Source organism: Sinohyriopsis cumingii, chromosome 19 (assembly GCF_028554795.1).
Source record: "Sinohyriopsis cumingii isolate HCF-2022 chromosome 19, ASM2855479v2, whole genome shotgun sequence".
Taxonomy (NCBI): domain Eukaryota; kingdom Metazoa; phylum Mollusca; class Bivalvia; order Unionida; family Unionidae; genus Sinohyriopsis; species Sinohyriopsis cumingii.
The window spans coordinates 9,960,815-9,978,426 of NC_142979.1; the positions used below are offsets into that span (position 1 = coordinate 9,960,815).

The 17,612-nt window shown below is 39.7% G+C and overlaps 1 protein-coding gene across 1 annotated transcript in view; it reads right to left on the reverse strand.

Moving 5' to 3' along the window:
* Window positions 1-17,612, reverse strand: part of LOC149775121 (uncharacterized) — a 155,574-nt gene that overhangs the window by 77,783 nt on the left and 60,179 nt on the right. The window contains exon 17 of the mRNA XM_089944352.1: window positions 259-372. Within this exon, the coding sequence (XP_089800478.1) occupies window positions 259-372 (114 nt within the window). The remainder of the gene's footprint in view (window positions 1-258; window positions 373-17,612) is intronic.

A 17,612-nucleotide genomic window follows, 5' to 3' on the forward strand; every position in this document is an offset into this window, starting at 1 on the left:
GGACAACAAACAAATTCATTTCCACCAGATACAAATGTGAAAGGAGTTATATATGTTAGATATCTATCGCATTTCATGTCCTTTTGCTTAATAATTTGAGCAATGTTTATGTCCAGCAAAATATTGAAAACCGTAGGCTAGTTAATATCGTGCACATTTTTGCAGGAAGACAACGAATGAAGAATTTCCATTAAAAGTCGTTATCATTCAATGAGGTGATTGTTCTATGCCAATCATTCGAATAGAACCCTAACTTACCAGTCCCGCAATTCTGCCCCGAGAAACCAGCAACGCAAGTACAGTGGTAGCCATTGACGAGGTCAGCACATGATCCTCCATGCTGACACGGAGAACTCGCACAGTCATCTATATCTGTACAAATATATTTAACATTTATTGTTGACTCGAACATGCCGTAAGAACTATGGATATGTTTTATTCTTTCACATGTAATTGTATGGAACGCAAGGACAATTATTAATATTATTGTAAACAACTTGACATAGATTTCAGTCGAAAATGATTAATTTACTGGTTTTGGTTTCTCTCTTTAATTGTTTTCTCTCTTAAAAAAACGCAATGGTTTTGTTTGGTCTGTAGTAATGCTACATTCTAATATTCGGGAAATAAAACAATGTATTATTTAGATTTAATATTTCCTAATGCTATTATTAAAATATCAGCGTTCTAAAAGTTGTGAATTCTTTGACGTTACATTCTCAATTATCGTTGGAGTTTTCTTTCATTGAGCATAAGTTAGTGTTTTCCAAGTTTCAAAAGATACATGGCGACAGGCGTAGAATACGCTTATGTAGCCAGGTAGGAAATAAACAGATGGGTCCGATATATGCGGGGAAACGGGCTTAATTAAAGTATTCTACTTTATCATGTCAAGTGTACCCTTTGTTTTAGAATAAAACAGATGGATCCGCTAAATGCGGGATGACGGGCTTGTTTAAAGTATCCTACTTTATTATGTCAAGTTCATCTGTCGTTTCAAAAGACTGTACGTCGATAATTTAATATCAGATTTAAAAGTATAAAAAATCGGTATAGTGGTTTTGTGGAGCAGCAGGGGGGGGGGGGCGAATCCTACATTTGGCTAAAACGTCATTTGGTTTAATTGATACTTTCTGCAACTCAACGATCTAGCGTCGTCAGCGCCTGGCAAAAAAAAAAAACGACGTCGTCGTCGGGGGGTAATTGTCCGAAACGTCATTTAGTTTAATACACTTTCTGCGCGCCGATCCCGGTGTCGTCAGCGTCCGGTAAACACAGCGACGACCACGTTGATGTCATCGTCGCCCCCCCCCCCCCCCGCTGCTACACATTACAATAAAAATTATTTACGATCTCACAAATAGAGTAACCACTAACTCTTCATCTTGTAAATCAATTAGATTATTTGACTGATCAGTAAGTTTGAAATTAATTCTTGTTAACAATTTATTATGGCATCTCATATAGACTGGATTAATTGGACTTTCAACTATTAAAAACCCTTTAGGAGCCGTTGGTGCAAATGAATAAAGGATGTATCCCTGTTGCGCTTGATTTGATTGTTTGGTATCTATCTGATAACTTCCTTCAATTGCATCGCATACTAAATTGAGCGCTATCACCGTCGGTATATTTACGTTATACGGAGCAATATGTCTGCCGCCTCCATCTGGGTCATTGTTGTATTTAAGGAGCGTTAAATCCTGTTTAGGCTCGGCGAGAAAATCACCGATAGACTTCTCTAGTTCGCGCGCGTTGTATTCGGAAAACTTAAAATTCGGTAAATCGGCTTCTGTGATATTGTAACCGGTTAGAAACTTTTGTTTGTTATCATCGTTGTTATTAATTATCGTCTGAATGATTCGTTCGTGGATATATTCCATGTCCGATACAAGTTGATTTAACACTTCAACGTGCTTTTGTGAGTTTGTCCGCCGTAGTTGTTCCAGCTGTATCCAAAAATTACGATTGATCTCAGCGAAGTAACCAATGATGTCAGATAACGTGAGCGCTATGGTAACAGTTGATTCATCTGTTTTCTTAACGATAAAATCCCATTGTATGGTTTTTTATTTGTGAATATAAATCTTTCGGCTAATCTTTCTTTTCTTATTTCAGATAAATCATTTCGGTATGATAGATAAATTTCATTGTATGATGGCACACTTGTGTCAGGTTCAACGCGTCGTTGAGGTTTTATTTCAGGCCATCCTAGTACGGTTCTTTTTGAACTGTTATAAATGTCTACGACGTACCCCTCCGTGGATATCTCAATGGACGATGACAACGTCGGCTCATGAACTTTTATAGCTATTTTTGATTCCTTACCGGTGATTGATTTTATTCTACGCTGGATTTCAGCATCAATGTGTTCAATTTGGTAGGACCCAGTTGGTATCGAAACCTCTTTCCAGTCTGGTGTTCCATCGGGTTTATTACTGTTTGCGAACATCAGCGAGTTATTTGGTTTCTGATCATTAAACGCTACTGATCTGATATTAGGCCAGCTATGATACACCCGTAATTTCGCTAGCGCTATTTCCTTTACATAAATCGGCGAAGGAAAGTTTACACTGAATTCAGGGTTTGTTGACGTTATCGATATCATGCTTGTTTGTATCGGAGTTGTGTTCTCCGTGATCCGTTGAAGCAGTTCGAGTGACATTATTGTTATCACTAAAGTTATTTTCAATTTCTAATTTCAACATCGCGGAGGTATACAACTGGGTCATCGCGAAAAATTCAACATCGGATATAAACGAATTATCTATCGACAGCGAGATCAATTCGGATAATTTCGAGTACGCGTCAAATACTCTTTGCTAGCGAACTGTATACTCGCTGAGTTTTTCTGAGCACACGATGATAGTTTTTTTTGTAATTGCGATTGCAATCCCCGCGATTGTTGTTACCGCGGAAATAGCAATCGGAGCTATCATTGTAACCGACGACAAAATAACACCCGCGCCGGCCATGATCCCGGATATCGAGTATACAGCAACGTCAATCGCGGTTATCTTTCGATGGTATTTTTTTATTTTTACATGATATTGTTCCGAGCGCGCTTTTAAATCGGAGGCGTATTCTCGCACAATGTCGTATCTGTAACGTGACGGCGAATCCATTTATTAAATACATCACCGTTATATTAATTGACGTTAGGTATAACACCGGTTGCAAATTGTGATTTTCGCGTTCGTGGTGTCGCTGTTGAACATTGTATCGTAGCCGGATTACCGTTGCGATACCACCGCCGTGAAATTAATAATCGGCGGAGATGCTGTCAAGATTTGGTGGAATAGCAGATACATATTCTAGTATCCAAGGTACTTTTGTTCTAACTATTTCGTCGGATGTAGATACGTGAACCGCAGAATATTTTCTGGCATCGTTTATATATGTTATTGTGTTAATACCAGTTCGGTCCGGTATCGCGACAAGCAACTTAAATGGAATACGATGTAATGTTGTAAATCGATAACAAACTCGGAAAGCTACAACCAGCTGTTTTCACTATCAGAACTTATGGAGGCTTTAGACAAGGCCCATGATACTTCCGCTGGGCCTGACACAATACATTACCAGTTTTTAAAACATCTTCCAGAATCATCTTTAACATCTCTTTTAAAACTCTTCAGTGATTTATGGATTACTGGTAACCTACCTAAAATATGGAAAGAAGCAACAGTAATACCAGTTCCCAAACCCGGTAAAGATAGTGAAGATCCTACCAACTATCGACCTATTGCACTCACAAGCTGCATGTGCAAAACAATGGAACGAATGATCAATTCTCGGCTTGTATGGTACCTGGAAACTAACAATTTAATATCTCCTTTCCAAAGTGGCTTTCGTTATGGACGGAGCACCAACGATCATCTGGTTAGACTAGAAACATTCATTCGCGATGCATTTATCAAGAAAGAACATTTAGTAGCGGTTTTCTTTGATTTAGAAAAGGCCTATGACACAACATGGAAGTACGGGATACTAAAAGACCTGCACGATCTAGGTCTTCAAGGCCGTCTGCCCTCTTTCATATCCAACTTCCTCTCCGACAGAGAATTCAAGGTACGAGTGGGCTGTACTCTCTCAGATTTGCACGAGCAAGAGATGGGTGTGCCCCAGGGCAGTATTTTATCTGTGACACTTTTCAATATCAAAATTAATAACATCACCAAGTGTTTGACTCCTGGTGTGGATTGCTCACTATATGTTGATGATTTTCTCATATGTTATCGGTCAAAGCACATGCATACAATTGAAAGACAACTACAGCAAAATATCAACAAGATTCAAAATTGGGCTAGTACGAACGGTTTCAAATTCTCGAAATCAAAAACGGTATGTATGCATTTCTGTCAATTACGACGACACCACGATGAACCTAAACTCACGCTGGACGGAACACCTATTCCAGTTGTTGAGGAAACAAAATTTTTGGGTATTATCTTTGACAGAAAACTGACCTTTATTCCACACCTAAAAAACTTGAAAGCCAAATGCTTAAAAGCACTTGACCTACTTAAAGTAGTAGCACACACTGACTGGGGTGCTGATAGAAAAGTCATCCTGAATTTATATAGAACGTTTATTCGCTCCAAACTAGACTATGGTTGCGTTGTGTATGGTTCTGCCAGAAAATCGTATCTTAAAATGCTTGATCCAATTCATCATCAGGGAATAAGACTGGCTCTGGGAGCATTTAAAACATCCCCGTGTGAAAGCCTTCTAGCTGAGGCGAATGAACCACCGTTATCGCATCGTAGAGAAATGCTTTCAGCACAGTATGCTCTCAAATTAAAATCAAACCCTCTGAATCCTGCTTTTTCGGCTGTTTTTCAACCCAAATACAAAACTTTATACGAAAATAAACCAAACGCCATACCTTCCTTTGGCATTAGAATATCATCCAGCCTTGACACTACAAATATAGCTCTTTCAAAAATTCAGAAAACATCCATCTCCGAAACACCACCCTGGCTAATTAAACAACCAAAAGTACGTTTTACGCTACACGATGGAAAAAAATCCGAAACAAACCCTTCTATCTTCCACAACTCTTACCATGAACTCCTCTCCGAATTTAAAAACTACACCAGAATTTACACTGATGGATCAAAGGATGAGGAAAAGGCTGCTGCAACCTTTGTTTGTGGAAATCACACAACGCAAGTTCGCTTACCAAATGGAGCATCAATTTTTACAGCCGAAATCAGAGCAATAGACCTTGCTCTGCAACATATAGAAAAGAACCGTATTTTAAACAGTATCATCTTCTCCGACTCGCTATCAGTACTCCAGTCACTACACAATAGAAAACTGGAGAACCCATTATTGAAAAACATACTCGTAAAAAATACCGAGCTGAGTGTCTCCCACAATATAATATACTGTTGGTTACCTAGCCACATTGGTATTAAAAGTAACGAAAAAGCAGATCGCGCTGCTAAAATGGCCCTTTCTCAAGAACCATCTGATTTTAAAATACCATATACTGATTTTAAACCTTGTATCAGAAAGTTCTTACGTCAGAAGTGGCAGGCATCATGGAATGATGCTGTATATAACAAACTTCATGCAATCAAACCAACTCTAGGAGAATGGACTCCTTCCTACAGAAGCATTCGTAGGGAGGAGGTAGTCATTGCAAGAATCCGAATTGGTCATACTTATATCACCCACACCCACATACTAAAAGGTGAAGACCCACCAGAGTGCGTTTCTTGCAATGAACCATTCACTGTCAAGCACTTTATGATAGAGTGCTTTGACCTACAACCTACGCGCGATCGTTATTACGTTGTGCATGACATGAAAGAACTTTTTGATAATATAAACATCACTCGTATTATCGAGTTCTTGAAAGCCGTAAATATTTACTCAAAACTCTGACTTTTATGCTATCACCTTGTGCAGTTTTATGCAATATATATACCGTCCCATTTTAATACCTATTCATCTTTTTTACATCTCCCGTTGATCGGGAAGCTTTATTTTGCACCGTTACCATCTTACCGTTTTTAATTTCAACCATTTGTTCTTTTATATCGCTGGTCGATATAGAACCTTTTATAAGTTTTAAAAGATTATACAAGTAACACTTTGTTTGGCGCTAAATAGCCTAAAAGTGCTGATGCGCCGTTAAAAAACAAACAATCAATCAATCAACGATAACAACCTTGTACACCTTGATGGTCAAACGTCACACTATTGCGGTCACCACCCTTGACCCAATCGAGGACCCCACTAGCTACCGTGTACACGATGTTATCAACATGCGCGGCGGGGTGTGGAATTTTTATTTTGTTGATGGACGTGCTAAGGTCCGTAGCCATCCTAGCGAGTGCGAGTGAATCCTCGGTAAGTTTTGCGATATCGTTTCTATCCTTATTAATAATGTCACCTAAATCATTTTTTACTTTGTCGATCAATTTCGTTTTGATATCTTCAAAAAACTTATCAGCGACGCCGCGGGCGGATTTTTGCTCGTTAATGAACGTTTTAATTTCAGCGAGGGTCGGTGTAGATATAGCCAGGTCTCCAAAAAAATCCGCTCTAAGCTCGTTAATCTTAAGTCGTTGTTGAGACATAATATGATTGCGGATGTCATGATAAGTTATTGGGAAGTATTGGGGGTCGACAACACCCGGGAAAAAATTCTCGATGATCTCGCTGACCTTAAGTCGTTGTTGGGTTGTTATATGCAAGTAGATGTTATAAAGACTCTTTTGAATTTTTTCAAGGCTCATGTAGTTAACCTCGGCGGGAGTAAACAATTTATTTTTTTCGTAGTTATAAAAGAAGTTAGTAAAAAGGTCTTTGAACCTAATCTGTTCAAGGTCTTTAATATACCCGTTGTCGTGGTTATGACTGTCAATGAACGTTTTAATTTCAGCAAGAGTCGGTGTAGATATAACCGGGTCTCCAAAAAACTTATTAACGATGTTTCTGCGAAAACTACTATACCTTCGTATATGATCTTCCAACTCACTAGCATGCCTGGCAATCGCGTCTGTGATCGTGGATACAAGCTCACCCGGTTTCAATTTACCATCGCTGGAATACAACGCCATTTTGTTCTCGTCGACACCGTGTTGTCGTGTTAAAATATCATTGAGTGACACATTACTGGTTTTCAATTTACCCTGGCCATCTTGAAATACAACTATTTCGTCCGGGTCAATATTTACTAAATTTAGTGTCTTAGCGATTTCATCTTTGATTATTTTTTTTACATCTCGTGTTTCCACGATGGTTTTTTGCAGCGCTGACAGAGGCCGTCCCCAAATATCAGCCATTGTTATTGTAAAAACACTAGTGATTTCAATTTCGAGTTTCAACCCGACCACTCGTATATTCATTTACGACCACATGAGGGGGTTTTCGCGATGATGAAATCTCAGCAAGGACATTTAATACTTCACGGCCACATATCGGTGGGTCATTTAATCGTTGTGTTGGCAGTGTGGAATAAAAAACCGGAGTTGGAATATGTTGTATATAACGCATGAACTCGCTCGGCGGTGCTAATCCATATGAATCAAAATAGACAATCGCGCGAGGATCAATCGCGTATGCGACCCAGTGGGTTCCTTTCCCGGTGGAATTATCGAGATTAATGATGCCTGTTTCAATGTGCCTTGGTTGTGCCGGCAATTGATCTCTCATAAAAACCCCTCTGAAGTTTTTTATCGCTAACGCGTTAGCGGCATCTATTAAATCAAAATTGGATAACGGAGTCATTAAACCGTTCCTGGTAGTCTTAGACCCTTTCCGCTGTACCATGAATACGGGGTTCCTGGCAATCTTAGACCCTTTCCTCGCTTCTTTTTTTTATGCCCGGATCCCGCACCGGTTGCTTGTTTTAGTGCCATTCCTGCCGCGGTACCAACAGCTCCTAACACCGCCGCCTTCGCCACTGCTGGGGCAGCCGCCGCAATTAACGCTGGAATCGCAGCTAACAACGGGAATATCCCACCGGTCTTTATCATGTTGTTGATCGCTGCGGCCGAGAAAGTAATTTGAGTACCTCGCTTGTTCTTGAGCGTATCATTGAAATGTTTTATTTGACGCGTCGTCAATGATATTTTATTTGGGCCATCAGCCATCTGCGACGGCTTCAACGTTATTGTGGTTCCACATTGTTTAGCTGATTTTGATTGCAATTTTTTAAGTTGACCAGGCGTCAATGTAACACCGACAACACTATATGACATTTTTATTTAATTACAGATTGATCTAATTGCTACATGTTTTCCACTGGTGCATCAACGATTCTCATTCGTCCACCAACACCTTCCAACAGCATTGATTTGTCGCTGAGGATGACAGCAATAGCTCTATAATTAGCAATAGCGCCGCGAGTTACATCAGCTCGGAAGTGTATATCAACGACGGATTGTCTTGTTAAATCAAGATGTTCCAGCGAAAAGTAATAGATCGGATATAGTTCTTTAAAATCATGTTGTGATATTTGCAAACCGGTGTCGACGTTTTGATCACGACTCATATACGACAGCAACCGATGGTACACGCGTGCAATATGGTTTTGACCGTAATTAAGTTGTATATCCTCAGATGGTTCCTGTTGGCCATTTATTCTCAGCGAGACGTCAGTAACGCCTAATCGATCAAATATCATATGACTGGATAATTGATTATCAACTCTCATCATATCCTGCAACGCAACAAATATATGACGCAGAGCCGAAATGCCTTGTTGTGATGTCAGTTTCCATGTGAATATACCATTGATATTTGATTGCTTAGTATCTGTTGTTGTTGTTAGCCAACTTAGTAATGATTTTCCTCCCTGCTCCATAAAGGATAGCAATCGTGCCTCTGTGGTAATGGATGGAGTCATTACTGGCATCCACAATGACATTTTAGTTAAAATGACTTTACCAGGGTCATTATTTGGATTTGCAAGATCCGCTGGAATTCTCCAAATTGCATTTCTATCATCACCTTTTCGCATAAGCACCACGGTATGCTTTGCTCCGTAGATAACTTTTCGCACGTTTCTACAAAATCCAAATATATGATGCAGTGGAATCGCGCATGAGAAAGATGTACGCGGTCCTGTTAACATTGATATGCGTGTTGCAGCTTCGAGGTTGAAATTGGGATCGCTGTTTATAATCATATTCTCAACATCAGCGTTAGCGTTATTAGCATTATTTCTTGGTTGTCTTACCACAAATTGCGAGTTTCCAGCAGTGTTTCTAGTATCCTTTGCAAACATCATAGATGGACCTGCTGATCTTGTATAATCGTCGGAATATCTTGCTAGCCCGATTATTGTTGTAGCCACATCAACATCGCGTTCTATAGACTCGATCTCTCTTCCATCAATGAGATATCTTGCACTCTCAAATAGCGCCATTACGCCGTTATTGACTAAGCCAACTTTGGTACCATCTGGATACGGTGCTGGTACAGCAGGAGTATCGGCCTCTGTTACAAGTTCTCCTTCGATTTCAATAAACGCTTCACACGGCAAAAAGTATTTACTGGTATCATGGACTTGAAGTTCAATTCGCGATCGCATGTTGGGTTGTGCTGCATGATAGGAATAAAATTGATAATCACGGACAGAATCACCCTTGCGCACTGGTGCGTCCATATCAAACGCCGGATCAGCTGTTCGTTTAAACATTTTATTATTAATACGCTGATGCATCTAAATCATTGTCGTCGTTTTAAATTCTTTGAATTTTGTCGTGATTTTAAGCCACTTCCCGCTATCATGTTTGCGATGTCATCTCGATTATTGTTTACCAACGACGCTAGTTTTTGTTCCACTGCGTTATTTATTACTTTACTGACATTCGCAGGCATCACTGTCGTAGATGGTAGCACCGTTGACGGTTGTTTTTTTCTGGATTTTACCAATGATATTAGTTTGTTCTTTGCTGCAGAAAGTGCCTTTCCGGCAAAATCTCCAACAGCGCTAATTCCTTTATCACGAATAACATCAATGGCTTTCATCGATAATTGTTTGGCTAGCGGGGCTACTTTTGGAGCCATTCTTGTAAATAACCCCGCAATGGTATTACCGAGACCATCTCCGTACCACGCACGATACACTGGTAGTCTTGAGTTTACCACATACACGCTTACTGGTTTATCATGATTGTAGTGTATAATCATTTTTTATAATAAGTGTGTTAGTGTTTTCCAATTAGTGATTGATCACCAGTGATTGATCAATCGCTGTGATACCCATCCACGAGTTCGTCAATGAGTTCTCGGTATACATCAATGTCCATTATACCACCGGTAAATAAATGCCTGCAAATATCAGCGGCTTCATTAATTATTTCCGGTGAGTTATTTCCGGCTCGTTTTCCTCCGATGAGTACTTCTAGCCGTGATATATCTTCGAGGACATTACCGGGACATGAAACGCTAGCGTTTCCAACTAAGCCGCGACCCCAAGCAAAGCTTGGAGCAGAGTTTCCAACGAAGTTTTTAACTCTGGAGTTTTTAACTCTGCTTGAATATCCCTTTCCGCTTGTTTTTTTAGAACCAGCTTCTGCTTTTACGTCTATTTCTTCCGGAATTGGGTCCTCATAAGGTGGTGGTTGTGGACCACCTTTAACCATAGCTAGAAAATCTTTATAACCAGGGTGGCCTGTGGCTGAGATTCTGTCTCCACCGTGGTTTGCTAGATATATTTTTGATGCCCAGACCTCTTTGTCTTTTATAAAATTATTAAAGTTGCCTTTTAATAAATTCACTCTTTTCCCCTTTGGAAAATTTTCTTTAGCAAAATCAACTAATTCAGAATCGGTATTGATGTTTTTAATTCTACTTAATGCTGCGTCTGTGAATATATTTTCAGGTGAATAGTATTTTCCTGCAGCTGCACCTTCTTGTTCTTCAACTTCGCCTGGTCGATGTACCAGTGGTTCACGCGCTGGTGTGGAAACATCAATATCATATTCTCGCTGGGTTTTTATATCACTTGATAGTTGTTGTATCCCTCGCTGTGTTTGTTCGGTCTCTGCTGCTATCTTTTCAAGCGTATCAAGCAGCGGAGCCTTTTTCTTTCTTTGTTCCTCAGGGGTATCTCCGTATATCGCTTGTTCGGTGAGTTTTTTTACATCACTGGTCGCTTTAGTTATTGGGTTAAATAACTGTTCACTTCCAATAGCAAAATCAGTCTGTAATTGTTGTCGTTGTTGTAATTGTTGTCGGACTGGTATACATTTCTTAATTGCAGCTAATCGCTCTCGAGCTAATCTAGTTGTAAGCGATTCATTAACCATTATTGTAAATTGCGCTACAATTTCAAATAAAATTTTCCACCCGGGTTTTCACACACAACTATGCTGGCTAAAAAAAAATAAAGTCGCATCTCAATATACAGGCAAGGGTTTTGTCAGATGTAGACATACCTACTGGCTACTCATGCGGATAACCCAGCTAGATTAGCGGTGGGGCTCTCTACAGGGGGATCTTCACCCAACATTCTTTTTATGCTTTTCACCTTAGCGATGACCTCTCGCCGTCGCTCATAAGCACAGCCGAGTTTTTGTCGTATTGTTTCAACGGTAGTGAATAGCCCAATGAATGCTTTTACGTCATTGCCATACAGGTTTTCATTAATCGCATATTGTAGCCGTTTTATAAACGCATAACATCTGGGTAGTGTGTAACGACCCTTTCTTGAGTGCTCATCAATGATTTCATATTCCGATAAAAATTTTTCATTATCAAGCTTATCAGATAAAACAATTCCTTGATTTTTCAAATTTGAAATTTCATTAATTATATTATTTATATCTTGGATATCCATTATTGTTATAATATATTATATCTCTAATTTTACAGTCATTTTGACCACCCTCGTTATTTATGATAAAACGGTATTATCTCCACTCAAGTGATGTGGGGCAGACCGTAGGTATATTAAGGACGGTACAATGCCGTATTATCTCCACTCAAGTGATGTGGCAGACTATAGACACATAAATCTCCAAGAGGAGGGCCTAGCGCGGCATATACCGTACTAGTCCCCCCCCCAGAAGATGTGGTATGACGTAGATGATTTTCGCATAAATCTCCAAGAGGACTACTAGTACTAGTCCCCCCAGAAGATATGCTTATAAGGGCGAAACCCAGCGCATAAATCTCCACAGGGAAGTCTAACTCAGCAAACACCGTGTTATGCCTCCCAGAAGATATGGTTTGGGCTTTGGTGGTTTTAGATCACAATGCGATGAAGGGATGATACATATATACCTATAGTCTGCAATCACTCAAGTGGAGATAATACAGCATTGTACCACCCTTAATATGCCCATAGTCCTCCACACATCACTCAAGTGGAGATAATACGGCATTAGGGACGGCACAGACAGCACAACATGTAACGACGGGGCCGGATCTTCTACGGCCATTCGACCAATCAAAAGCAACCCATGAAATTAACCCGGTTGCATGATTGACAAAAAGCCAACCACACGCCCGTGTCAATGGCGTGAGTTGTTTTGTTTTGGTCGAAATGGCTTTCGAAAGCCCCAGGCTTTATACCTTTCATACCGTATATAAGGTGACTAATACGGCGATGTCAATCCGCAAGGTGTGTTATTTTTATTTTATTGAATACTTATTAGTGGCGTTTCACAGCATTTCAACAACACTGAATACCTCAATGAAATACTAAAAAAAATCATACAGTTGTTTGTAAATGCCGTGTATTTGATTTGTTTGTCCACAAAAAAAACAGATTGAGGTGTCGTCGAGGACTCATTAACTGTTGGCGACTCTATCGACTTTGTCACTGGCGACTTTATCCCCGGAGGAGTTATCTCCGCTGGTGTATGAAAACTTAATTCTGTTATTGAAGCGCTTAGAAAAAGCCGTTTTAGTTATATTTTCTGCCGCTCGCTGTACTGAAGGTATACAAATATCAAAGTATTTCCCGGCTTCATTCATTGATTGAAATATTTTTTGTTCGTTAGTTTTTGTATCAAATGATTTGATGGGCCTCTTTTTAACCGATCTACAAGTACCAGTTTTCCCTTTTTTAATATTTTGACGCTGCGTAACCGCCTGAAGGTTTTCAAGAGAGTTATCGGTCCTTACGCCATTTTTGTGATCAATCACAAAACCGTCTTTGATCAATCCGTAAAATGCTTCATAGATAATTCTATGAACGTAATATGACTTCTTCCCAACAGTAAATCGCAAATATCCGCTATTGTTTACACATCCAACTGGCTTCTTCAGTCTACGATTTCTGACAACGCCATCGGGGGATGCTTCATAATTGACAAGCACGGGGTGGGGTCTGAAGTCTTGGCTCATTTGTATAACAAATGCTACTTGTCTAATTTATTATTTGCTTTAATTATAAATCTATCAATGTAGTCTTGTGGGGTTCTGATGACTTTTGTCATTGACTCCGTCAACGACGAGGTTAATGATTCGTTTGTCATAGTAGCGTTTTAGTTCTCTGTATCGCTTACCGCCACATCCGAGGCATAATTGTGATTTTCCTCTAACGCCAATGTGACAAATTAAGCACGGGCTGGGGCCTTTTGAACCGTTTCTTACGCGCTGTAAATGATACCCGCAGAATTCGCTACGGCATGATTTGTTACACGGGGTTGTTGACCCAATCATAAGCCATTTGCAGTGGTTCATTATATATAAATTTCTTATTTAAATACTTGTCTTAATTATAATGGAAGCGGAGTTCAAGAGATTAGCAGCAATTAAGCGTTACAAAAATGTTAAATTTAATCTTGATAGAACCCTCAAAGATATGCCAAAACGGGCAATAAATGATAACAGCTTAAAAAATAAAATCCGTGACTGCGCTGCTGAATTCAAGCGCGATGGAGCATCTCATAGCTGGTCAACATTTCGAATTGATGGTGTTGTTGATGCCACCATGACCGACGAAAACGCAGCCATGAAAATCTCACAACTTGGCAGCAAAAAGTATTTTTTTAGAGTGAAATTTATTGTCCGTGTGGAATCAGGCGGTTGGATTATACGAGACAAATTTAAACCAATTCTCAGCGACAAGAAAACAGTCATTGTTAGCCGCGATTCCAAGCCGGGTCTGTTAACTGGAATTGACAAACCCTACTATGAACGAGCATATCCTGAAACAGCAGTTGTTTATGGGGTATATTCGTTAAATGAGAAACCTGATATCAGAAAATTAGCGCCAATGAAATACTCGTCGTCGCCACTCAATTGTGTAGCAGAACGAGTAACAGAGCATTTTACAAATGCACCCCGAGAGAACAAACTGACTGATCTGCGTGCTAAAAGAATTAACCAATGGGAACTAACAGTAAAACAGCGAGGAGCAACTATCAACGACATAGCAAAATTAGAAACATCACTGAGATTTCCAATAACCGTTATGACAATAACCGGAAAAATTTTATACAAATCAAAATATAACAAAAATGGAACCCCAATTAAAATTATTGATCATAACGAACACGCATGGACGCCCGCGGTCACAATATTTCCACGAAACAGAACAATAAGGTATATACCCGACAAATTCTTGAACGAAGATGGTTTCCTCGCTGAAAAGAAACTATTTGATTTTATTGCGTGTTTAAGTAAAAACGACCCCGTATCAGTGTGGTTACTTCGCAGTGCTGAAAACGACATGGATACCTTTGATCAGTTTGTGCGACCAAATGGTGAATTATACCGCACTGAAGCGTTTCACAACAAACTGAAAAAAACAATTAGTGGGTTAGAAGCCATCGATGATGAACAATTATTAACAAACTGTTTTACAATCCCGTCGGTTGCAGCACATGTTGCAAGAACGAAAAATGCGTAGAAACCAACACGAACTGAATTCTTGTCAGACATTGAGGATAGTTGTTTAGAATTTAGTCATGGCGGTTTATGGAACCAGAAATACGACCGTGAAAGCGTCATTTCAGTTGATATGATTGCTTGTTATCCAGCGAGTTTTCTTGGTTATGGAGAGTGTACTGAGTATTTCAAACGATTTGGACACCCCGTACATGAAATGACTCGTGTTGCAATTAATGGACCACTTCCTGATTTTGATTTAACCGGATTTGCTCGTGTAGTATCATTTGAATTCGCAGCAGGACTTCATCGCTGTTGCTATATTTGGATTGGTAGACACATGTCTGAAAAGAAGTGGCTGCCAATAGCGTTATTACGGTTCATGATTGATACAAAAATGTTAATTTCGTTGACAGTCAGTGAAGCAATTATATCGTATCGGAAACAAACTAATGTCTGGCTACCAGAACCGGAGCGTCTTGATAGTATAATTGACGAATCCAGAAAACATATTGATGCCGACGAAGAATATATCATTGAGTGGTCCAAGCGGGTATTTAATCTACGAAACAGAGAAGCAAAATAACTGGGTAGAAAAATAATTGGGAAATTCACCCAAGGTGGAAAAAAATGCGACTACAAACGACATTCTTCACGGCTGATTATGGATAACGCCGAATACGACTTCGTAATCGCGGATGCAGTATCTAAAAACCTGTATGTGGATCGCAAGGACGCTTTTTTATCCGATGGAACAAAATTAGGTACAGTTGTTACTTATAGCGATGGCTACAGTTCTCCGTATACACACCTGAGGTCGTCTATGCTGGCTTATGCTTGTATCAATTTATTTTCAATGATAAATAGATTTCCTGACACTGCGGTTAGAGTTGCAGTTGATTCATTTTATATTGACAGTAGTGCAGTTGCTGAATTCACTAATTCGGATGAAAATTGGGGATCATGGAGAATTAAAAAAGAAATGCTGTGTGATTATTCTAAGTCAGCAGATGTTGAAATTAAAAATAATTACTTACACGACGATAATTTATCAGAACTTTCTAATGCACCACCGATATCAGATCCTATTTGTAGATACAAAACAGTTTATTTAAACGGCTGTGGCGGGTCAGGAAAAACGACTCGGGCAATTGAATTATACCGAGGGCGAGCAAATATGATTGTGCTAACACCGACCCATAGACTTGCAAGAGAAATAAAGCAACGAGGCGTTGATGCTTGTACTTATCATAGCTTTTTTCGATACAGCGGCGATGAATGGACTCCTGATCGAATGGGTGAAAAATTTATCCCCGGTGTTATTATTTGGGATGAGATATGTACTGTTTCGGTAGATGTATTAAAAACGTTTCTTGATTGGTTGTTAACGAAAAACTGCGCAGTGATAATGTGCGGAGATCATGGCCAGCCACCACCATTTGTCGGCGCGGGTCCACATGATTGGCTGAAAGGGTTTGTTGATTATTACGAAGAAATCAATACTGACTATAGAGCACTTGATGAACAATTACGCGACGTCAAGAAATTAATTAGATTACAACCTGATAAAATCCAATGTGAAATAATCCGCGAAGTGATTCCGGAAACTACAATGAATGATTTTTGGGAAGCATGGAAACCAAAGGATTTTGTAGTGGCAAGCAGAAAGATAGTCAGAGACACACTTCAGAAAAAGTTGTTTGCGTTGCATAAAGAAAAATTTCCAACGTTGTCAGTACCGTTGTGTTATAGACCCGTGGATACTCGGCGGCAGAATATTGAAGTTGTCGTTCCTGGCCTGACAGAAAAGCAAATTCTAGTGTTAAATGATATTGTACTGGTTGATATCAGTGTTGTCGAAGACGCATTGCGCGCTGATAAATCGCCATGGACGCTGGGTTATGTAACGACGATACATTCCTCGCAGGGATTAACAATAACGGATACAATTGTTTGGATAGTTGATAATCGCATTGAGTGGTCAAATCTAGTTTATCTTGCAGTGTCCAGAGTACGGCGAATAAATCAGCTTCGAAGAATTGTTGTCAACGATGACACAACTAGCATCGTTGATGTTAGCATCATTAATAAAAAACTCTCTGGTTACAAACAACAAGACAAAAAAGATAAACGGCAATTTGATATTGATGCCGAATTAATAATTGCGTTACGACAACAACAGAATAATCACTGCGCGAGTTGCAATTGTATAATGCGTTGGCAGTATTCGGATAAAGACGTTCGCCAATTTACCGTAGACAGAAAAAATAACAGTCTCGTTCATGTCAGAAACAATGTGATGTTGACTTTTCTTGAGTGTAATAGACGCAGAGGCGCTAGTTAAGACCATGTGGTGGCAATTGAGTATCCTCGAGTATCACTTGTAATTGTTCACGTGTAAAACCCCGCTGAGGGGCAGTTGAATCCAATTTATAGATTGGAGGTCTACCAGTTGATCGTGTTATGGTTGATATGCTATGCGTGGTAACACTCCAAATAGGATCAGTAGCCCTTGCTTTGCCACCTTCAAGCTCTCCTGGTTCATATAAATATCTCACGGTGACATCGCCTTGGATTGGCTGGGAAAAATCTTTTTTTGATCTTCCGGGTGTATACTTTTTTTTCATTGCGTCGCTGGGCTTCATGTTGATTGCTCGGGTAATCTCGTTATTTAACGCTGCAATTACGCCTGGTAACATTTTAACCCATTCACGAGATCGTTTGTCCTGGATGAATTCTTTTGCGTATTGATATCCAAATAACCGCTCAGCAAGAGTCCGATTGAATCGTTCAACAATTGCCTG